Here is a 24,973-nt window from a genome sequence, read left to right on the forward strand (position 1 = left end):
ATGGTAATGCAAAATTCTTAGAATCCTGACAGGAATACAGTCTGGTGGATGCATCTGTCCAAAATGTCTTTAGTAAACATGGCCACCGCACATTCTTTGTGCAGGCAAAGTTGTAGCTTCACGCTGAAGACACGTTTGATGTGTGGCACTGCAATTAAGAGAGGTAAAGAACACAATGGCAGTTCAGAAATGGGTATCCACATGCTCATCATTAACAGTAGAAATGTACACCAACGTAATCTAACTATATGGCAGGCATTTCCCTCGATCCATCATTACTTTCCAGCCAGGGATTTCGAATTAGATTAAATGCAGAATGCATAAGAGCATGCTGAGAGCAGCAACTGACTTGCAGGAAAAAAAATGAGTTGCCAGTTGAGTGAAATTGCAACACAAGACGTGCTAAACAGCAAAAACAATATGCAGTTCACAGTGTTTTCACAGTCAATGAATCAAATAAGTTCTGCAATTGTACCAAATTTAGCGTTGGAGGTTAACAGGCCAAGGCTGAAGAACAACCTTCAACTATTGAGGGACCCAGCATGTCAATACTGAGGACACGGCTGAACCATATGGAGCTATGCTCAGAGGTGCCAAATAGATTACACAAATTGGTAACTTTGTAGTCCAGGCAAATCAATTCAACACACAGTATCAGGGAATGGCTGTCAACATTTAATGCAACATTCTGCTAGCAGTGCTGAACAATTAACACACCAGATCTACTGTAGCTATGCATCTATCCAAGCTATCCTATTAATTATAACATTGCCATCAATTCTGGCCGCATGGAAGCTTGGCCAAATGTTTCTTTTTCACAATATGCAGTACAGATCCAATCCAATTAATGACACTCAATCACTGTGTTCTTTATCACCAGCGATTGATGATGTTGACATTGCAGTCAAGTTCACCGGCAACCTCTGTTTGGGTTTCACTGGAGAGCTTGACTCCAATACCATCTTAGTCCAAATAAGGACCAAGGAGCTGAATACCAAAAGTGATGTGATTTTGACTGCCCTTGACATTTAATTGTAAATTACTATATAAGAATGGATTAAGAAATCAAATTTGAACCATAATTTTAGTCATGTGTTAAATGAACTTAATTAAAATGTACTTGAATCAGAAATCTCTTTAATGTTCTAGCACTTGTAATATGGGGGAAAAAAACTTGAACAATTGGAGAAGTAAGTTTCATTTTGATAAAGAAAACTCTGTGTCTAATGAGGACCGTCAGTGATAATATCCATTCTGTGTTAAATGTTGTTTATTGCAAGTACAGATGCTGTTATCACAAATACTTAATATAACAACACTAATTAGAGAGGCTTGTTCTGATCTTCCCTGAATAAAATTGTGTTCTCTATAGCCTAGATTTTCAGTCTTAGTAAATTGATCTTGTATACAATTAATACTTTTCAGAAATATCTTCACTTCAAGGCTGTGGTTTGTTGATAGTAAATTAAAGAACAGTGACTAAGAAAAGGGGTTTCTTTTAAAGGTGCAAGTAAATGAGTTTGTAATCGATGTAAATGATTTGAAGAGCCACTTATCTCATTGGGCTATGATCATCTCTCAGATTTGGTTCTGAACACAACCTGTTACTGAGAGATGTTACTGTAGTTTTGACATCTATTAATGGGCGAGACTGCACCACATTTATGTGTTTTTATCACAACATAGTTGCCAATTTTCTAATGAAGGTTTGAGTTTTTAGGGGGTGTGACAGGATTGTGGATGATTTACCTCCACTCTATTTCTGAGATGGCTGATGAGTAGGGCAGGAGGAGATGCTTGACAAGACAGGTTGAGGTACTGCTCACTTTCAGTTTTCTATTGGTATCAGCTTGCAATCTCCTAAGAGTTTTCATGCCTGTTGGAAGCTTAGAATTTTAACTGTTTCTCTATTGATACAGGTTTCTCCCACTATCCGAATGTAGAGCGTTCCTGTGAAACCGTTCATAAGCTGAAATGGCGTAAAGCGAAGAAGCAATTACCATTAATTTATATGGGAAAAATCTGAGCATTCCCAGACCCAAAAAAACCCTACCAAATAGCGCACAAAACCTAAAATAACACTAACATATAGTAAAAGCAGGAATAATATGATAAATACACAACCTATATAAAGTAGAAATAATGTATGTACAGTGTAGTTTCACTTAACAGAATCGGGAAGTTTGAGCCAAAATAGATTTGTCGAAAAAAATGGGCACGTACATGCGTGTGCACGTCATGCATTCGCACGTACACAAACGTCACGCACGCACACGTACACACATTCGCACGTCACGCATGCGCACACACCTGCCCGCGCAAGGCGTCATGGTAGTCTTTCTCGGGGTAAACACAAATTTAAAGCGAGCGTCTTTTTTTCACAAAAGCAAAAATTCTCTCGGTTAACAAAAACAGGTACTAATGTAGGTCTTTCCTAAAAGCGAAATGTCGTAAAGAGAATGTTTGGAAAGCGGGGGACACCTGTATAGAGAAAAATAAGGTAAAATCAATCTTGTGCCTGTCCCACACATGGTGGTTGCCTCTAATGTCCTGAACAATTATGGATGGGCAAGAAATTCTGACTTGCTTGTACCTTTAATGTTGATATCAAATATTTTGAAAAGTTGGAACTTTGCCTTGTTGTGATAAAGTGGATGGGCAGAAAGGCCTTTTTCTCTTGGCAGTACTTTTAAAGTAGCTTTGTTTTAAAGACAGAAAATTTTGCAATGCTTTGAGCTTCCTGACATGTTCTTTGTGGGACTTTTTCAGAATAGGTTTTGTAGTTTTTTGGGTTTGAAAATTGGTGATTTTGAAGGGTTTTGTTGTATTCACATGGTGATCATCCACAAACTGATTGTACCATTTGGCCTAATTGAAAAGGTTAAGTAACTAAAGTATTTGGCATTAACGTCTCAGTATCTAAAATAATTTGTCAGACCCATATGGGTGTTATTATTTTACTCAGTGTGTGCAAAGGTTGATGCATTCCAGAATCGGAGCTGTGGTTTCCACTGTTCAAAAGCAACTTGTCCCAATGTTGGGAAGAATGTGAATCTTCACATCTTTTGACTTTTACTTCTGGCTCCTTGCATGCTGCCCCATAAAATTTGCCTGAGATTGTTGAAACTTGTTGGCTCTCAGAATCGGGTTGAGGTCTTCTAAACAAATTGGTATGTATTTAGATTCCTATTGTCCATTTAAGGAAGGGGAACATTAGCAAGTGTTCTGTTGCAAGCCCTAGCCTTGTAATTCCTTTCCTTGCGTCACTATCAAAATTATGCTTCAAGTTCAAAATGTGGCATTCTTGATACTTAATGATCTGAGTGAGAAAGTTCATTCTGCAAAGATGAGCTATTTTTCTACTGGTCATACACTTCTGAGGAGCAAAAAATTGTTTAAAACTATCTACTTAAGCAATTAAAATCAGTTTTATATTTCTCATTCTATCTTATTGATCTTAATGCTTCATTAGTTTGACAGGTCAAACATTTCTAATCTCATGCAATCTATGTAAAATGGCAAAATCTTTCAAGTAGGCATCGTTAGTAGCAGTTGTTCAAAATGAAAGCTTTGCGATAAGATGTCTTCTGTGAAATGGGGTGGTGGGGGGAATGTATAGTTTTAAGACCAGGTTTATTCTAATAAAGAAGTCAAAAGATTATGAACAAGAACATGAACACTGTCAAAATTTAACTGCAGTCCTGTAGTGATTTTATTAATTTAACTTTATTAGTGTCAAATGTGATAAAATTCTTTCATTAGTAAACAACATGATCTTTCATCACTCTGTAATGATGGTTCAAGGGAAAAAGGCAACTTGGATGTGTAACAAAGCAAAGGGAAATTGTTATTGTAACTGGAATACAGTTTCCAGAGTGGTTCTGCAGGCTCAGAACAGGACATCTTGCCTAATTTTATCTGTATTAATGATTTTGGCTTGAATGTAGAGATCATGTTTTAAAAGCGTGAGAATGATACAAAAATTGGGTCTGTCATTGAATGTGAGGAAACAAACAGTGGGTTTCCAAAATGTAATTGGTTAAGCAAAATGGCAAAAAAACTTCCAAATCATTTCTGTGGAATTTAATGCATTTGTAGGGAGAAATCTCACAAGGGAACTTGAATGGTGGGACACTTTATCAAAAAGGGATCTTTGTGTAAATGATCATAGGTCTGAAAACAGCAGGATATTGCAGTAAGGTGGTCAAGAAAGCCTAAAGGATTGCATTTTTTTTTAAAACTGAGGAAGAGAAGATGGTGAAACAATAAGTCAGGCAGCATCTGTGGAATGAGAAGTAGAGTTAACATTTCAGGTCAGTAAATTGAATTGAAAATATCTGAATGGAGTATTAAGACAAAATAGTTTTTATTTCTCAATTAAATTGCTTCCTGCATTTGTCCTTCATACCACTTCTAGCACTTAACTGATTCTTCCTGGGGGGAAAACGTTTCTCTGCATGTTTCAGCACAAAAACATTTATGACTATTTTCCCATTATATTAACAGCTCTTTCAAATTATAGCAATTCCTATTAACTTTTGCACTTGCTGTCAAGCTATATCATCTTCTGAAGTTGCATGATGAAGTTAAAACCACGGCTTTGATAAATACTGAGCCAAGAATGTGGCACAAGCTGCACTGGAGTGTTAGGGATAGCTTCAGTGCCTTGCTTGACCACTAGCTAGTACTATGTGATTTGACACAATAAGGACAATACTGGATTTAGCTGTTATTTTGTGGTACCTTCATTCTTCTGACATAAAGGAAAATATATTCACCATCCAATGCAGCATGCACAGGAGAACAGAGCACAAAAGGCTGAAGAAGGGTGCTGTAGTAAATATTTTAAATGATTACATGTAGGATAAGTATAAAAGTATACTTTTTAAAATTCAGAGTTACATTTATTATCAAAGAATGTATAAATTGTATAACCTTGAGATTTGTCTGCTTACAGGCGGCCACAAAACAAGAAACCTGAAAAAACCCAATTAAAAAGTATAAAGACCAACACCCAATGCACAGAGAAAGAGAAAAAAAACACAAATCATGCAAATGATAGAATTGAGCAACAACATTCCGAACCAAATTGAGTCCTTGGATCCAAGTCCCCTCAATTGGCCCAATCCTTGGTCTCAGTTCATCATATTAGCAAGGCAAATTGCCATGAAGCTCACAGACATGAAGCACATGTATTTAAAATAAAACTTCAGTCATTATTATTCTGTGTCATTTTTCCCACAGAATATATTACTAATACTTGGACACTGCAAAACTGATTTCTGCTGGAGGAAAATTAGAGGAGCAAAGAGTAAAGGTTAAATGATAGGCCTAGTGTAATTCAATTGCACTTGTTTCTCATGTAAAGTATATATTTCCTGACCGATTTTGCCTTTTGTTTTAATTGGCTTGAGTTTAGAAAATTTAATAGACTACAGAAGATTTAGCTGCTGCTTTTTAGGGGGCATTGCAGCACTGTTTGATTCACAAAACCTAATGATTTGTTGCTGCTAGGGACAGACTGTTGTTGGCATATTCTTTTCACAGTCAGCTTTGGAAGTCTGGTTCCTTCGCTTGAAAAACCTGGATCAGGATAAGGATTTGGCGAGGAAGGAATTGAGAAATTTGTTAACCTAAGAGGTTTCAATTTGTAATTCAAACTAAATAAGAAAATATATTTTAAGAACATGAAATATTCCCTTTGCTATGATATTGTGCCTGGAGATGCATGTTGTGTATGTGCATACATAAATTCATTATTATTTGATAAATCTGGTAACTTGTCTTTCTTTTGCAGTTACTGAGAAAGAAGTCCAGCAGTGGTGAGTACAGTATTCTTAAATAATAAGAAATCCAATGGTAAATGAAACTTAATGTAAGTTGTGAAAAATCATAGATTTTGGAATTTAATTATACTTAGTAAAATGGTCTCAAAAATATGGTAGGAAAACTTAGAATGATTTTATTGCATCAGGGATCAGAAAAAATCTGTCGCTTGCTGGAATTATTTGGTCAAACAGGATCAAAGTTAGAATCTTTTGACGTGGTTATGCCTCTTTGTTGTCCAGCTTGTATCAAATTGATGCATTTGTTCAATGATGGAAAAGTTAGTAAAGAACCCTGTTCTTCATTTGGAGTTGATATATATTTTTTTCAAATTGTGTATAATTTTTAGAAGCTGGTGAAGTACCAAACAAAGAATATGCTCACAGATCCTGCATTTTCATCCTTGATGAGCAACAAATAGATTATCAATAAGTGCAAGGTCGTTAATGTTTTTTTAAACAGTCTTTTAACTTATAGTTTTACACATTTGACGTCATGATATTCCTGGCTTTGTGATCATTCAAGAACTCAAGGTGACTGTTTTGATAATTTTTGTTGTTCCTCCTCCTTAGTAAAGCTATGACAAGTTGTCTTTGATGGCCAAACCACCAATAGTACTTTTAGCATTGTTGTTTTCATTTTACAAATGACTGGAGATGGTATTTAGTTGGATTTATAAATTATGTTCGTCCAGCTGCAATCTGATGGAGATGTTATTCTTCAGTTAATGCTAAGGTATGTAAGCAGCTTGCAAGTTTAGCCAATCTGCAGACCTAGAGGGGAAATTGGATAGAGAGAAAAAAAGAGGACACAAATAAATCTAACCTTAATTGAGAGAGTGGTGTGTATGACGGTTGAAAAAAACTACCTGTAAATCAAGTGAGTGGGGACAAGATTAATTTTGAGATTACATACAAGCATTATCCTCAAGTCATAAATTTTATGTGATATTTCTGACTTTATGATCATTCTCAAACTCAAGGTGACTTTTATAATTTTTTTAAAAATAGGTTTTGGTTTCCCCTTAGAAAAGCTGTATCTTTGAGTATGTTTGCCAAGCCACCAATAGTGCTTTTGCCATTGCTGTATTTTCACTTATGGTATTCAGTCGGATTTGTAAATTATCTTAGTCAAGCTACAGTCTGATATAAATATTTCATCATGTTATTGTCCAGTCATTGTTGAAGAAAGAACCTTGTGATTGTGATGCATAAAAATGCATAAATTCAAGAGTGAATATGAACGATCATACTTGGGTTGACAGTTTACAAGATTAATGCAAGATCAATTAAGCTTAATTAAGTCTACTTCCAATTCACATTTAATTTCATATAATTTATCTATCTTATTATTATTGTTCAGTGAAGTAGCAAAACTGCTCATACTGACTTTAGAGCTTGGAGAGGATCCTGTCATTGTTCGGCTAATATCCAATGCCTTCAGTCAGGAAAAACTCAAGAGAGCTGTCTCCATTGAGTTCATGCCTATCTGTCAGAAATGTTAATCCTTGGTAAGCACTTTTTTAGTAAACCTCATTGAATTTGGAGCACAGTGTAATACTTTGGATCCAGTGGAGTCCTGATGAAGGGTCTCATCCCAAAATGTCAACTGTTTACTCTTTTCCATAAATGCTCAGTCCTCATGAAGGGTCTTGGCCTGAAATAGCGACTGTTTACCCTTTTCCATAGATGCTGCCTGGCCTGCAGAGTTCGTCTAGCATCATGTGTGTGTGATATTTTGGAGCCGTACTTATGGACTAGATGTGGGTTGTTTGGGACTTCCAATCAGAATAGCATTTTGTTCTTAAAACATTGCATTGCATCTTGCAGCATTACCCAGCATTTCATAAGATGTCTATACAGTGGATTAATTTGTTTAATCAAGCAAATGATTTTGGCCATGCAGAGTTGGAAATATTCTCATTTGAACATGTCTCTTGTGCTATTAATTCTGCATAGTTTTGGGGAAAATTCATTTTAATGATTTTCTGAAAGAATATTAGCCACTGTTTACTGCTTGTTAACCAGTGGATTCTGCTTGGCGCTCATAATGCCCTAAAAACATCATCCCTTTGTCTTAGGAACATTTCTGAATAAATGTGATAGTCTTGAATTGTGTTGTTTCACTGGATGGAGTTCTTTTGCGATTGAAAATTGCATCATTGCTTCACCAGCATTGCTGACCTCCAGAGCCCCAGTCAGTCCTTCCAGGTGAGGCACACTTCAATTGCAAGTCTGTTGGGGTCGTCTTCTGTGTCCAGTGGTCCCAATGTGGCCTCCTTTTCATTGGTGAGACCTGATGTAGATTGGGGGAGCACTTTGGCCACTTTACTCCATCTTCAAAGAGCAGGATTTCCTGGTGGCCAACCATTTTAGTTCCTTTTGCCATTCTGACATGTTGGTCCATGGTCCCCACTATTACTATGACAAGGCAACTCTCAGGGTGGAAGAGCAACAGCTCATATTCTGTCTGGGAGCCTCCAACCTGATGGCATGAACATCAATTTCTCTAACTTCAGGTTATTTTTACCCCTTCCTTCTTCCTCCATTCCCCACTCTAGTTCCAATCTCACCTCACTTTTCTCCTCAGTTGCCTGTCACCTGCCTGGGTGCCTCTCCTCCTTCCCTTTCCCCCATGATCCACTCTGTTCTCCTATCAGATTCCTTCTCAGCCCTTTACCTTTTCCACCTATCACTGCCTACTTTCTTTCTCACACCCACCTGGCTGCACCACCTATCATCTTCTAGCTTGTACTCTTTCTTTTCCCCCTCCTGCCATCCTCCCACCTTCTAGTTCTGGCTTCTTCCCACTTCCTTTCTGATGAATGATTTAAGCCCAAAGCATTAAATGTTTATTCATTTCCATAGATGCTACCTGACCTGAGATTCTCCAGCATTTTGTGTGTTGCTCTGGATTTCCAGCATCTGCAGAATCTTTGTGTTTATAACTACGTGCATCTTTAAGGGTTGTTTTAAAGTTAATCATTACAATATCACAGAATACATTCCTTTTTGAAAGGTGCTGGTGAGAAATTCATAGATAAATGTGAAGTTGAATAATAATTTTTATTGTTGGGATCGACATGTTGAATGGAGTAAAGAAGAAAGGAAGCAGCAATCAAAAATCAGTAAGAGCCATAACAATCGGAGACAAAGTGGTGTGAATAGAAAACAAATTACTCCAAAGGCTGGAAATCAAATATGACAAGAAATCCTGCAAAAGCTGAGTAGGTTGCATAGCATTTGTGGAGAAAATGTTTTAGATCAATGACCTTTTGTCTTTATAACTGCAAATAAAAGAGGCAGCAAATTCCCCATGTAAGTGAGTCATGCTTTAATGATATCCTCATGGTAGGTGCTCTTTATGGGTAAATAGCCATAATTGCGGCATGATTTTTTCTAAGTTTACTTCATAACCACGCATAAAGGAATAACAAAAATAAAACCAGGTTTATAGTATAGCTTTTTCTAACCACCCTTCTAAAGACTTGCTTTACTTGTTGATTTTCTTGTCTTTATTGTATCTCCCATGGCTGAAGGATAAACACAACATCATGTCACTGAAATTATTTAGTCTGGGTCCAGCTGCTGAGATCATTACTTTAAATTGCACTACATTAAACCAATACTGTGCAATATTGTGAATTTGAGTGGACATTCCCACTAATGGCAAATATCCATTCTCTTCACCTGAACTGATGCTTTAAGCAAGTTTATAATTCTTTTTTTTAAAAAAAACTGTTCTCCTGAATAGAGTCACTGGGATTTTATCTACATCACATTTTTGAATATAAATAAACTTTCATACACAGTGAAAACATGTGGCCACTGTGTTCTGTTATTACAATAATCAGACTATATTTTCAGCAGTGATTAGTGAATGATGGGAATTCTTGTCCCAGAATGTACTTTTTTCTACAACACTATCTGAATAAATAAAATAAAGCTAAGCTGAGTTAAGTGTTTTTAAATATTCCTGCTGGACAAGCCATGATAACTGAATGATAGGGTAAGGTGATGGAGAACTGCAAAAGATGGTGTGATATGGAAAGAAAATGTCAAGGTTTCTGAGGTTCTGGACCAAATTTCTTCACTCATCTTCCTCCCTCCATGCAAATGCCTGAATCTAGACACAGATGATGCAGATGCTGGAATTTGTTGCCAAAACAGGCTGCTGAAGCAACAGAACAGATCAAGCAATATCTGTGAGGCAAATTAATAGCCAATGCTTCTGGTCCCAACACTGCTTTGACGTTTACCACAGAAAAAAATCTGTAGCTGTGATTTCTGCATATATTTACTTGTATTTTAAATACATGAAACAATAAACTAATATTGAAGCTAAAACAGGGCTACCATGTAGTATTTTGCAAGAAGTTTTAAATATCAATGCATCTTTGATTGAGTTGGCTACAAAGAGTTCTTATTACGAAGACTTTAATTCTGTTATCAACAGCTTTTCATGTTCCCTTTACTTTATGATACTATATTTATTAGTTTTTGTTTCACAATACACAGTCCAATGGGGAAATAAAAGATGTTTAAGGATGAGCTCATGATTGAGCAAACTCTCCCTCCTGATTATAATCAGAAATTCATCTAAGGTGGTAGAGCATGGGAAATGGACCCTTTGGACAACCAATTCCACACCAACCAGCAGGCATTATTTACACTGATCATAATTTAACCCATTTTATTCTTCATATTAGACATCCCACCCTGCAAAAACTCATTTCAGGGAGGTAGCACCACCGGCCTGCCCTCCCCCCCCCCCCCGCAACCCCATATCTCCCCACCCGGTCGACCTCCAAGGGTGTATGTAATACTTTGTTTAGTGATTTTGTCTGATCTGTAAACCAAGTTGAGTATATGCAGAAAAGGTGACATTAAAATATGTACATATTATCATGTTTATTCTATTACAACTTTAAGCAAGTCTACAGGGAGTTTGGCATCATCACATAGGACATCAATAGAGTAGCTCCTTAGCAGCTAGCCAGCTAGTTTAAATAATGTTAGCTACGCTAATGAACGAATGACACTTGTTAAACTCACCTCAACATGTCTTTTACATTTTAACTCACCATGGGCAATAGAAAAGTCACTGTTGCAAACAGTGCAGCGAGCAACACTGTCATTATTTCTGAGGTCGACTGTAAAGCCCGCCCACAGAGAAAACTGATAGGGCTGCTTAGCACGAAGAGAGATCAATCAGGATGCTGGCTTTCGCTCTCACTCTCAAAAAAATTGATTTGCGGGATATTGTATATAATTTCCGGGCATCAGGGAGCCTCTATCAATATGCGGGAGACTCCCGGAACATCCGGGAGAGGTGGGGTGTCTGCCATATATTCCCATCAACTTTTCCAGGTTCTTTCAATTGTCTACACAGATTAAAGAAAATTACAGCCCACTTATCTTTGGGATGAAGCATGGGGGAATGGGGAGGGATGAAATCGAAGTGAACATTGGTAGAATATGGATATAGTCTCCAGTTCCTATCCATTGATGTATATTTCCTGTTACTCATTGCTTTAGTTTTCTTTTTTAAAAACAAGTTCCAGTAAAATGTCACAGCTAATTTCCTGAAATGTTGCAGTCAATGATAAGGTGACCTCCAAGATTACTGGCCATAAGGGTCAAAGGATCCCTGTAGCATGGAATTGCACTTTTGAGGGATTAGTTTAATTCTGGAGCCATCATAAGGATTCTTCGCATTGGACAGAAGTAATATTGTTAAGCAGGTTTAGCAGCAAATCTAGTTGCATTCATACAGGCAGCAAAACTAGAAACATAAGGTCTATGTTTTTAATTACAGAGAAACTAAATTTTGGAGCTTTCAGATTGAGTTGAAACAAAAGTAAAATGAATTAGAATGGAATTTTAAGTTATTTGGACATTGCACTCTATATACTTATTTCTCTCTGGACAGCAAGGAGTTCAATATTTTTGGCTTGATATACTACAAAGAACTTGTAATTACACTTTATTCAAAAAGCTCATCTAAGAACTTTTACAGCTGAAAGTGTCTAAAATATTTTTCTTGACAATTCAGTAATTTTTCAAAAAGACTTGCAAGGACATTAACAGGAGAAATGTATCATTCAGAGAAACTTCTTTGATTTCTGTTTAAGCTACAAATTACATTCAGTTCTGCAGTGTAACAATTGCACAATCTGGGCCATTGGTAATTCAATTCCTTCTCTGTAAGCTTGAGAAGGGTGCATATATCGTTGGTGTGAATTTTCGGAACTCAAGGCGATACTTTTATTTAAACGGTGTGTAAACATTCCTATGAAGACTAACAAAATTGTTCTAGATTTTGTTCACTAATTTCTAAGACTATTCTACCTATCATTAGTTTTAATTTTCATTTTGTTTCCTGGTGTTTCTAAATTTGGCAGCCTACAAATTTAAATTTGTAGTTTTTATTTTAACAATGCTTTAAGTGGGAGGAGAGAGCAGCGCGCGTGCGCCGGTGAAAAATGATACCGTATCTGTTAAATAGGGGCCGTGGACAATTCTGATTTGATGGAGAATGGGCGTAAAAGCACAGAGGAACATCTGGAGAAATTTCTGAACGCTTGTTCGCTGCCATTGTTACTGCGTGGTCGGGAATCTTTCGGAGGGTAGGCCTCAAAATCCCCGGCTTTGCCTGCTGTTGGCGACCGAGGTTGAGGTAGAATTGTTCGGACAGAGATGGCGCTCAGTACTCGGTGTTGGAGAGCTGATCAGAGCTCGAAGTTTTCGGATGACTGAGTCAGACTGTGGTCAGCATGGCAGGGAGAGTTTTTCTTCCTTCTCCCGTCTGCGTGAGATGTGGGACATTTGAGAGACTTTGAACTTTTACTGTGCTCATGGACTTCTTCATCAAGTTATGGTATTGTTGCGCTATTGTAACTATATGTTATAATTATGTGGTTTTGTCAGTTTTTTCAGTCTTGGTCTGTCCTGTGTTTTGTGATATCACACCGGAGGAAATATTGTGTCATTTCTTAATGCATGCATTAATAAATGACAATAAAAGAGGACTACGTGTCTTCATAATCTTAAAAAAAAAGCTTAAGGGGGGGAGGGGCCGGGGTTAAGCTGGAGTAACGACCAAATAGCCAGAAGCTGACAACAGCAATTGAAGGATGCCATGTTCAAAAAATCTTCAGGAAAAATTCTGTAGTTTTATTTCAAAGCTTCTAAACAATGGTGACAAATAATAATATGAAGTACTTCAGATTTTAACAGCCACTTGAACAAGATAGATTCCCCCTTTGCACAAAAGTTTTTATTTAATTAGAAGCACATCATATTATCTTGATGCAATTGCCACTTTAATGGGTTTGTAGTTCCTGTAAGTGAATTTTCCTCTATTGTTGAGAATTTTCCTTGTTATATCTGGTTCATTGACAGTTGACACCCATGGCATTGAATAATTTACTCAGTTATTGTTGCACTGTTCTAACTGGATAAGATTATGAGAACACTCAATCCTCTTTTATTGTCATTTAAAAATGCATACATGCATTAAGAAATGGTACAATGTTTCTCAGGAGTGATATCACAGAAAACAGGACACACCAACATGAGTTCCACTTTAACTCATGTTGTCATGGTGATTAATAACTTTTGTGTAGATTGTCATTTCTGTGTAAATTATGTGACGAGAATACACATAAATTAAGATGTTTGCTGGCCTGGGCTAGCACCAGTGGCATCAGCAGTTGGTCTGCCACCTGTCCTCAGAGGAAGGAGAGATAAGGCACACAATGAAGCAGCATTTGGAGATGTTAATGAAGGAGCCATCAGTCTGGGTATTGTCAAGATCGGCTCCCCCTTTGTACCCTGAACTGTTTGAAGTGATGAACAGGCGATTTGGAGATGTGTAATGAAGGGACGGGAGAGAGAGCTGTCTAGAGCGGCTCCCCCTTTGAACCCTGAACTGTCTGAAGTGATGGACAGGCGATACCCCAGCAGGGGGATAAAAAGGGACAGGTTCGCTAAGGCGACACACACGACACCCGAGGTAACGAGACCCTGAAAGCGGTGCGCCTCTCACAAGTCGGTGGGAAGTATCGGGCCATAAACGCACAGGGTGGAAAGGTACGATCAGCGGGAACCCGGTGTGTGTCCACCCTCGCTTGGGTGCCGGGTTCACTGCAGAGGATCGACCGCATCTGGAGGAGGGGTCACAGTCGGTGACCCCAGGTGACATCACAAAGGACTCGCCCGAAAGCTGCTTGTGAGCAATATCGCAGGTCTGTGAGTGGAAGCCGTTTTGAATGATCAGTCGTTCTCGTTCTCTCTCCTTCCCCCCACGTTGTCCATCGCCATGGCAACGATTACTGCGAACTGAACTAAATTGAACTGGACTTTGTGTCACTTTGAAATTGGTCATTTACCCCTAGACAACGATAGAGCTTGATTGATCCTGTTATCTTAATTCTGTGCACATGTGTGTTTATCATTGCTGAACTGTTACATTTATTATCCTTTTGATTACTGTGTTGCTTGTTTCTTTAATAAAACTTTCTAAGTTCTAGTAATCCAGACTCCAACTGAGTGATCCATTTCTGCTGGTTTGGCAACCCAGTTACGGGGTACATAACAATTATTAGGAGCTGAATCTGAGGCTGTTGATAGTCAGAACACAGAACAGAAACAGGCCCTTTGGCCCATCTAGTCTGGGGAGAATCATTAATCTGCCTAGTCTCATCAGCCTGCACTGGACCATAGCCCTCCATACCTCTCTCATCCGTGTACCTATTCAAATTTTTCTTGAATGTTGAAATTGACCCTGCATCTACCACTTGCACTGGCAGCTTGTTCTACACTCCAACCACCCTCTGAGTGAAGATGTTACTCCTCATTTTGCCCTTAAATGTGTCACCTTTGGCCCTTAACCCATGACCTCTAGTTGTAGGCTCACCCAACCTCAGAAGGAAAAGCCTGCTTGCATTTTCCCTTTCTATACCGCTCATAATTTTGTATACCACGATCAGATCTCCCCTTGATCCCTAAAGTCCTAACCTAATCAACCTTTCCCTATAACCTAGGTCCTCAAGTCCCAGCAACATCCTTGTAAATTTTCTCTGCACTCTTTCAATCTTACTTGCATCTTACCTGTAGGTAGGTGACCAAAACTGCACACGTACTCCAAATTAGGCCTCAACGACATACAATTTCAACATAACATCCCAATTCCTGTACTCAATACATTGATTTATGAAGGCTAAAATGCCAAAAGCTTTCTTTATGACCCTATCTATCTGTGATGCCACTTGTAAGGAATTATGGATCTGTATTCCCAGATCTCTCTGCTGTACTGCATTTCTCAGTGCCCTACTGCTCACTGTGTAAGACCTACCCTGGTTGGTCCTCCCAAAGTACCACACCTCACATTTGTCTGCATTAAATTCTATCTGCCATTTTTCAGCCCATTTTACTCCTAGTCCAGATCCCACTGCAAGCTTTGGTCTTCCTCGCTGTTCACTACACACCAAATCTTGGTGTCATCAGCAAATTTGCTGATCCAGTTTACCACATTGTCATCCAGACTGTTAATATAGATAAACAACAATAGACCCAGCACCAATCCCTGCAGTACACCATTAGTCACAGGCCTCCAGTCATAGAGGCAATCATCTACAACATCTCTCTGGCTTCTACCGCAAAGACAGTATCTAATCCAAATTACTACCTCATAGTGAATGCCTAATGACTGAACCTTCTTGACTAACCTCCCATTCAGGACCTTGTCAAAGGCCTTGCTAAAGTCCATCAGCTGCCTTGTCATCAACTTTCCTTGTAACTTCCTCAAAACTGTATACAGATTGGTTAGTCACGACTTGCCAGACAAAGCCACGTTGACAATACCTAATCAGTCCCTGTTTATCCAAGTACTTGTATATCTGGTCCCTTAGAATACCTTGCAATAACTTTACCACTACTGATGTCAGGCTCATCGACCTATAATTTCCTGGCTTATTCTGTAGTTTGATGTTTTATTGTTTTTCACTTTTTTTTGTCGTTTGCAAATAGAGTGATTTGAACGGGTTCCATGCTGTTACTTTGTTTCATGGTTGTCTGTAGAAAGACAAACCTTAGGGTTGTATAATGTACTTTGAACTTGGAGCCTTTCTTTAAAAACAAAGAAACATTAGTTATCCTCCGGTCCTCTGGCACCTCACCCGTAGCTAAGGATGTTTTAAATATCTCTGCTACAGACCCTGCAATTTCTGCACTAGCTTCCCACAGGTTCCGAGGGAGCATTGCCCTAATTTGCGTCAGGACAGTAAACACCACCACCTCTGTAATTTGTATAGGATTGATTCCGTTGGATGCTGTGTGATTGCCCTATGCATTGAATCAGTGGGTTGTGTGTTTTAAGTCTGGTATGGATGCTGGCATCGTGGAGTGCTGGCGTGCCTCATGGGGATACCGGTAACTAATGCGTGCGTGTTGAGTGGGGTGGATATTTGTACCCCGAATGAAGTGTTTATTCAATTTTTGAATATGGTTAAAGCTGTTGGCAAAGTTGAGGTTCTAGCGTGGAGGTTTGATAAAATGGTGGACTCAGAACTTGTTTTAGTTCAGACTAGTGCTGACGTAACGGCGGTGGAATCACCCACTTCTATCAGTGCCCCAGGTGAGGCAGGGCCATGGCCTGTCCGTACTGTCAGGGAGGAGGAGAGTGTACCAGGGCAGTTTGAGTCACAAATCGAGCTTCCCGTAGCTGGGGGCGGAGACTTCAAAGACAGGGGAAGTGAGGGGAAGGAGTGGTCAGATTTGAAATGTCTAATTAGTCCCCGTCCTCCAGTGAAAAGTGAGAATTCTGAGGTAGTATCTTTCCTAACCTCCTCTCGCGAATAAATGGAAAAACGCCCAGGTTCATATTCCCTGCTATGATAGGCTCCGCCTATTCTCTGGAATAAGAGCCACCCCTAAAGGGGAAGAGGAGTATAAGAATTGGGCAGCGCAGACCTGTCAGTTGTTAGATGAATGGCAGTGCCTTCGTGATGTAAAGCAACAGCGATTGGTTGAAAGTTTGAGTGGGCGGGTCGCTGATGTGGTGAGAGCTGTGAAGACACGCCAACCCTTACCTAGCATTGCCGATTACCTGGACGCATTGGAGAGCGCCTTTGGTACGACAGGGAGCCCACTGGAGCTCATGGGGTTTCAGATCATGCTTCAGGAGAAGGGGGAGAAGCTTTCTTCTTACATCTTTCGGCTAGAGAGGCAGCTAAATTGTTTGCGGCGCACAGGGGTCATTCAGGCGGCTGAGGTGGATCAGTTAAGAATGGACCAGACAGCCAAGAGGGCCCAGTCCCAGGACCTGATTGCTTGGGATCTCCGACAGTCTTGTAAGGTGCGCCCCTCCCCCCCCCACCGAGCTGATCAGAGAGATATGAGAGGAGGACGACGAATCGGAGGCACGGGAGGGCTCCGTCAGCAGGGTACAGTTCTCAGTAGTAGCTCCTTGTGGTCAAGTGACCACGAATAGCCTGCTCCGGGGAGCAGTAGAAGAGATTGTGGCAGAGTTGCGAACTGAGATGTCTCGGCTGTTGTCAGCGGGTGTGACTCCGCCCCCATGTGATGGAGCTGATGGGGGGGTGGATCCCATAAGGGGGCGAACAATGCGGAGGGCTGTTAGCAGCTGTTGTCACGTCAGAGTGAGCCCCCGGGTACCTACGCAGAGAGAGTCATTGGGAAAACATAGAGGAGACCCAGTGAGGGAACGTCCTGGTGTCTCTGGGGGAACACGTTCCCAGCAGTATACCAATGAGCTTCCGAAAGCGAAAGACCCTATTCCTAAGGCTTAGTGGGACCATGCTCCAGTGTGTTGCTACAGGTAGAGGGTATTTATTCTAAAGCCATACTCGACATCGGGTCGCAGGTCATGTTGTTGTACCGTTCGTTTTACAGCTGGTAACTGAAGCATCTATCATTGACACCATTCAGGACACTGGAGATCTGGGGGCTTAGTGCTAGTGATTATCCATGGGACGGTTATTTGTCAGTGAAGTTGGAGTTCTCTGAGGCCAATGTGGGAGAGTTTGAGGTCCTTGATACATTAGTGCTGGTTTGTCTGGACCCTATTGAGAAGGGCTGTTTTTGAATTCTGCTGGGGACCAACGCCCCTCTTGTGAGGAGGCTCCTGGGTACCTGCAAGGAGAAGGCTGCTAAGAGCTTTCTGGGAACATTGTGCACCCGGGGTTTCGAGCTGCTTTTGAGGAAGTGCGAGGCTGCATTGGGCCAGATACCGACTTGAGATGAGGGACTGTGTGGTTCACCCAAGAAAAGCCAATGGTGGTACGGCCCGGGGAAGTAGGGAGAGTGATGGGAACCCCTAAATTTCCTGGAGTGCCTGAGGGCGAGGCCCTCTTGTTGGCACTCCGGAAGACCATGAGGAGGAGTTGGGATTTCCTGCTGGGGTACTGGTGAGGCCTGAACTGCAGAAGCCCTCAGTTGTGCTGTCTTGCGCATCTGTTCCCAGTGACAGTAATGTCTAGTGTCCCTCTGAGACAAGCTGGGGAGAAACGATTGGAAAAAGGGGGAAAGTTGACCGCTGATTCATTCGACTTCGGGGACTCCCCGGTTCCTGCAGGTAGGAAGAGGAGGTTGGTAGAGAAAATGTTGAAGCTGGAAGGTGTCTTTTCCACTGATGAGTTTGATGTGAGTTGTTCCAAGAGCACTCGTCACACTATCCGGGTGACCGAGGACACCCCGTTTAGAGAGAGGTCAGAGACTGCCCTCTGCAGATGTGGAAGATGTTCGGCAGCATTTGTGTAAGTTGAAGGAAGCTGGGATCATCAGCAAGTTCCGAAGCCCCTATGCGTCCCCAATAGTGGTGGCCGAAAGAAGAATGGGAAGGTATGGATTTGCGTGGACTATAGGACTCTGAACAGCCGCACCATCCCTGACCAGTATGCTGTCCGGGGGATTGAAGACACGCTGGCCTGCCTGGGTGGTGCAAAGTGGTTTAGTGTGTTGGATTTGAGGAGTGTTTATTACCAGATCCCCATGAGTGAGGCCGACAAAGAGAAGAGAGCATTTATATGTCCCCGGGATTTTTCCAGATTGAAAGGATGCCCCAGGGCATATCAGAAGCCCCTGCGACCTTCCAGCGGGTCATGGAGAAGACGGTTGGGGGATATGAACTTGCTTGAGGTATTGGTGTATCTGGATGATCTCATAGTGTTTGGATCCACCTTGGAGGAACATATAGCAAGGCTACTGAAGGTGCTGGGTTGCCTGAAAGCTGAAGGGGTAAAACTTTCCATGGGCAAGCGCCAGTTCTGCAAAACGTCTGTTAACTATGTTGGGCACATAGTCTCACGGAATGGAGTAGCTACAGATTCATTTGAGGTAGAGGCAGTGACCACTTGGCCAAGACCCCAGACTGTGAGTGCTCTGCGCTCGTTCCTTGGATTCTGTGGTTACTATGGGAGGTTCATGAAGGGCTACGCAAAAGTGAGTCACTCATTGAATCAGCTTCTGTGTGATTACCCTCCCTCGGGGAAGAAGGGGCGGGAAGGACAGGAGGGTGGAGTGCATTTTAGCCCGCCGGAGCCCTTTGGACCAAGGTGGGATGCAAAATATGAAGAGGCCTTTCAGTCGTTGAAGGAGCTGCTGACCTAAGCGTCGGTGCTGGCTTTTGCGGACCCCTGATTGCCGTATGTACTGCACACAGATGCCAGTCGAGAGGGCTTGCGGGGGGGGTGCGTCTTGTATCAGGATCAGGGAACTGGGTTGAGACCCGTTGGGTTTGTCAGCCAGAGTCTGTCGCCCTCCGAGGAAAAACTATCCCACGCACGAGTTGGAATTTCTGGCATTGAAATGGACAGTGGTGGGTAAGCTGAGTGTCTACGGGCCCAAGTTTGAGGTGAGAATGGACAACAACCCTCTTATATACTGACCTTGGCGAAACTGGATGCTACAGGCCATTGGTGGTTGGCAGCGTTGTCTGCCTATGATTTCAGTCTGAAGTACCAGCTGGGAAACAGGAACATTGATGCTGATGCTTTGTACTGACAGGTGCATGAGGGACTGGATAGGGACAAGGAGTGGGAGAGCATTCCTGCCCTGGGGGTGAAGACCATGTATCAGTTTGTCACCACCGTGAGGGCAGAGGGAAAGGAGGAGCAAGATCGAACGGTGGATCAATTGGGAGCTTCTGATGACGCCATCCCCCAAGTTTACTGTAACCTGACTGCTGTGAAGACAGATCAGCTGCCGGAATTGAGTTCTGGGCAAATGGCAGCTGCTCAGCAAGATGACCTGGGCATCAGTACCATTTGGTCAGCGGTCAAAAAGGGAGACATGGTTCATCGGAGAAGATGAAACACGCATCGGAGCCTCCATTACTGAGAGTTGCGGAACCAGATCTTGTACCGGGTCATGTCACCCCCGGACCGACCTCGGCGTTGCTGGCTGCTTCTGCTGGAGATGTATTAGAGGATTGCGTTGAAGTCACTTCATGATGATTCTGGACATATGGTGGTGGAAAAGATCTATGGATTGCTCAGAGACTGGTTTTACTGGCCCTGGATGAAGTCAGAGGTCAAAGAATACTGCAAGTCGTGCATTCGATGCATATGGCAGAAGACACTGCCTATGCGGACAATTCCCTTGTCCCACTTGCAGAGTGCTGGGCCCTGGTCCTGGTGTGTGGATTTCCTGTCAATCGAACCCGATGCCCGCAACTCGGCAAATGTCTTGGTCATCACAGACCGCTACACTAGATATGCGCAGGCTTTTCCTACCAAGGACCAGAGGGTGTCCACGGTGGCCAAAGTGTTTGGGAGAAGTATTTTAATTTATTATGGCTTTCCCAGGTGGATACACAGTGATCAGGGACAGGATTTTGAGAGCAGGCTCATCCGTGAATTACTGGGCATGCTTGGGGTCGAAAAGTCAAGGAATACGCCCTATCACCCACAGGGTGATCCCCAGCCTGAGAGATTTAATCAGACCTTGCTAGACATGCTTGGAAGCCTGGAGATCAGCAAGAAGAGCAGGTGGAGTTAAAGTATTGGACATCTGGTTCACAGTTACAACTGTACTTGAAATGAAGCTTCTGGGCACTTGCCATATCTGATGTTTGGGCGCGAGGCGAGGTTGTCCATTGACCTTTGTTTTGGGACTGACGAGGGTGACTTACCACTGAAGACTTATCTGAAGTATGTGTCTGACATGAGAAGAGAGCTGTAAAGGGCTTATGAATTAGCTAGGGTTGTGGCTGCCAAGCAGAATCAAGGAAATAAGAGGAGGTATGATCAAAAGGTGAGGTTCTCCCAATTCCTGCTGGGAGACTGGGTCCTCAAGGAATTTGTGACTACCTGGGAAATATAAGTTGGCGGACTGCTGGGTGGCTAAGCCCTAGGTGGTGGAGAGTCAAATGTCAAACTTGCCAGTTTTTCGGGTGAAACCAGAGGATGGGAATGGGCCTGTCAAGATTCTCCAATGGAACCACCTGCTGCCCTGGAACAAGAAGTGCAGGTAGACCCAGAGCCCAACTTGGAGCCTACACCTAGTAAGAGGACTCTGCGGAAACGCGGGGTGGCTGCAGGGCCCACAGAAGAAGTTAGGCTGGTCCCCACCCTTGAGAGGGATACTGATTCGGAGGATGAGGACCTGGATATGTGGTACATGCTGCCTTTTGCTAACTCCCCATTGATTGAGGAAGAGACTTCCAGCCCTTCTCCCACTGAGTCAGGTGAAGTGGGGGGCAGCCTGGGTTGCAGCGGACCCTGCAAAGGATGAAGTGGGGCTTGGCCACAGGACAGATGGGTCCAAGTTGCAGGTGGGCGCGAGTGAGAGATCGGGGGAGGCCTCGCCAGGTAGACCAGACGTCTCCCCAGTAGTGACTGAATCTGAAGAGTTAGGTGAGGAGGTACGGAGGTCTCAGAGAATTAGGAGACCACCTGATTGGCTGGCCTATGTAGCACCGGGGGAACAGAGTGTGACCCCTACCATTTTGGAGAGCTATGTCACTGCCTTTTGCATCTGGATTGGACTTTGTGTTTTGCCGGAAAGGTTGGCGAATTATCTCAACGTCATGAGGACATGACTAAATTTGGTGGGGGGAGAGTATAACGCGCTGTAAGGTTTCACTGCTAATGTAATGGCCTCTCTGTATTGTTTCACTGCTAAGGTAATAGTTTTTCTGTAGCAGCAATGTTTGGGTCATGACTAGAGATAACAGTGGCTTTGGAATATATGTTAGCCAATGAGAGGCATGTTGTTCTTGTGGGTCTGGGAGCAGGGATTTCGCGGTCTTTTGTCGGTGAGACATAAAGAGAGAAGACACGAATGTTAAGAGTTGGTAGACTGCCGGATGGAGTGGACTCGGACCGAGAGTCCAATGGCCAGCGACGCTTGGAGGAGGTCGATGGGGGGGGCCGGGGGGGTCTGAATGGACGATTCTGTGAACTCCAATGTGTACTTCAGACTTTCACTAAAAAGGGCCCTTTTTCTTTTTCTTTTCTTTACTAACCCTATAGTCAAATTTAGATTTATAAAGTTCACTTGTTTAATTGCATACGGTGTACTGTTGCAGTTCAGATTTGTAACCGCACAAAGGAGATTTCTCAGTTTGGCTGGACTAGATGCTGTCTTACCCTGGATAAACGTGTGCTGGCCGAACCTTAGGGTTACACATAGATTACCACTATGATCTTCCAGAGGACCAGTTTTGCCCCTTGCTATCCTTTTGCTCTTAATATATCTGTAGAGGTCCTTAGGATTCTCCTTCACCTTGTCTGCTAGAGCAATTTTAGCCTTTCTGATTTCTTAAGTGTTCTCTTGCATTTCTTGTACTCAAGCACGGAATTTACTCTTGCTTGCCTGTACCTGCTATGCACTTGCTTTTTCTTAATCAGGGCCTCTGTCTCTTGAAAACTAAGGTTCCATAAGCCTGTTATCCTTGCCTTTTATTCTGACAGGAACGTACAAACTCTGTACTTTCAAAATTTCAGTTTTGAAGACCTCCCACTTACCTTTGCCAGAAAACAATCTGTTCCAATTCACATTTGCAGATCTTTTGTGATGCTATCAAAACCAAAACCTTTCTCCAATTTAGAAGTGGACCCGAAGACCCGACCTATCCTTTTCTATAATTACCTTGATACTAATGGTATTATTATCACTAGATATAAAGTGTTTTCCTGCACAAACTTTGGTCGCCTGCCCTGTCTCATTTCCAAATAGGAAATGATAATATTGCACTCTTGCTGGTTGGGACTTCTATGTATTGATTAAGGAAACTTTCCTGAACACACTTGACAAACTATCCCTTCTGGTCTTTTAACAGTATGGGAGTCCCAGACATTGCATTTCTTGCAACAGTTCACAATCTCTCTACAAGTTTGCTCCTTTAAATCCTGTGGACTGCTGGGTCGTCTATAACAGGGGTCCCCAACCTTTTTTGCACTGCGGACCGGTTTAATATTGACAATATTCTTGTGGACCGGCCGACGGGGGGGGGGTGGGGGGAGCGGGGTGTAGGGTTGCCAACGAACAAGAGTAGCAGTCAAATGAGTTGTTTACCCAAAAGACTACAATGACCATGAAGCCTTGTGCGGGCACCAATGCGCATGCGCGTTGTGACCTGCCGATTTCCCCTCCCCAAGCAAATACTTTTTGGCGATTCTGTTCGTGGGGGTGGGTGTTAATCACTACCGGAATATAGGTGATAAGTGGGTAATACACTCAATTTTGTTTCTAAAAAGGTTTATCTAACGAATTTAATTTTAAACACAGAACGCACATTTTCCTCGCATGGATATAATGATAAGTCAATTATCAAGGGAGTTGAAGTGTTGAACGAACTTGCAGTAGAAGTGGTAGAAGCAAGTTCGATATGATCATTTAAAGAAAAATTGGATAGGTATATGGACAAGAAAGGAATGGAGGGTTATGGGCTGAGTGCAGGTCGTTGGGACTAGGTGAGAGTAGCGTTCGGCACGGACTAGAAGGGGAGAGATGGCCTGTTTCCGTGCTGTAATTGTTATATGGTTATATAGGTCACTTATAAGTCAATAGCATCATAACATTTTTAGTAATATTTGAGTATTAAACGCACAGCACATATTTTCCCCGTATGTATATATAAAATCATTGCAACACACCAATATCGCTGAATCAATGGGAGCCCTGGGCTTGTTTCCCTGCAACAACACCGTCCTATTGAGGGGTGATGGGAGACAGCGATACTCAAAGGGGGTTCCTGATGTCCAGTCCATTCCGCAGTTTAGTTTTCGTTGCATTCATTGCAGAAAACTCCGCTTCGCAGAAAAATTTTGGAAATGGAAGCAACGTTTTCAGCGCTTTCATGGCTATCTCAGGATATTTAGCTTTGACTTTGATCCAAAATCCCGACAGAGATGTTATGTCGAACATACTTTTCAGCCTGTTGTCATTTGCAAGCTCGAGGAGTTGATCGCCTTCTCACCCTGACACGGATGACACGCGGGTCACGACCTCGCATGCATAATGGCTCATCAGTGGCCGTGACAGGGAATGAGGAAAAGTGCAGCTGACCAAATCATATCGCTTCCTCGCGGCCCGGTAGTGCATGCTCTGCGGCCCGGTACCGGTCCGCGGCCCGGTGGTTGGGGACCACTGGTCTATAATATTCCGTCAACTTGGTCATACCTTTCTTATTTCTGTGCCACCCATAAATCCTCACTAGACGAATTCTCCAGTCTGTCCTGACTGAGCACTGCTTTGATATTAGTAATGCTAATCCCTTTAATCCCTTCCATTTTTTTACCAAGCTTTAAACAACAGAACCCTGGAACACTGAGCTGCCAGTCCTGTCCATCCTGCAGCCAAGTCTCAGTAATGGCTGTAATGAAAATAATTACACGTGCTCATCCACCTTTCCTATCATAACACAGTTCAGATCATTAGTTTTAACATGCTCAACCTTTTGATTGCTGTCCTTGTATGTAGGCTTAACAACATCTTTCTCCACTATTACTCCAGTACCTGTTTTTGTTACCCTGGTTCCCATCCCTCTGCAACTCTGGTTTCTGCTTTATTGTCTTGAAAAGGTGTGGAAATGAATTATCCTGGATATTTAAGTAACCTTTACAAGAACTCCCAGGGCAGAATCTGATTGTTTGGCCCAAGGCACCTATGATGGTGTTGAT

At 42.1% G+C, this 24,973-nt stretch overlaps 1 protein-coding gene across 1 annotated transcript in view; it reads left to right on the forward strand.

The window, feature by feature from the left end:
- The window catches only part of LOC134359830 (neuronal calcium sensor 1), an 80,886-nt gene that overhangs the window by 13,881 nt on the left and 42,032 nt on the right, over positions 1–24,973 (forward strand). Inside the window, exon 3 of the mRNA XM_063073549.1 lies at positions 5,798–5,822. Coding sequence (XP_062929619.1) covers positions 5,798–5,822 — 25 coding nt within the window. The remainder of the gene's footprint in view (positions 1–5,797; positions 5,823–24,973) is intronic.

Source organism: Mobula hypostoma, chromosome 21 (assembly GCF_963921235.1).
Source record: "Mobula hypostoma chromosome 21, sMobHyp1.1, whole genome shotgun sequence".
In the NCBI taxonomy this organism is placed as follows: Eukaryota; Metazoa; Chordata; class Chondrichthyes; order Myliobatiformes; family Myliobatidae; genus Mobula; species Mobula hypostoma.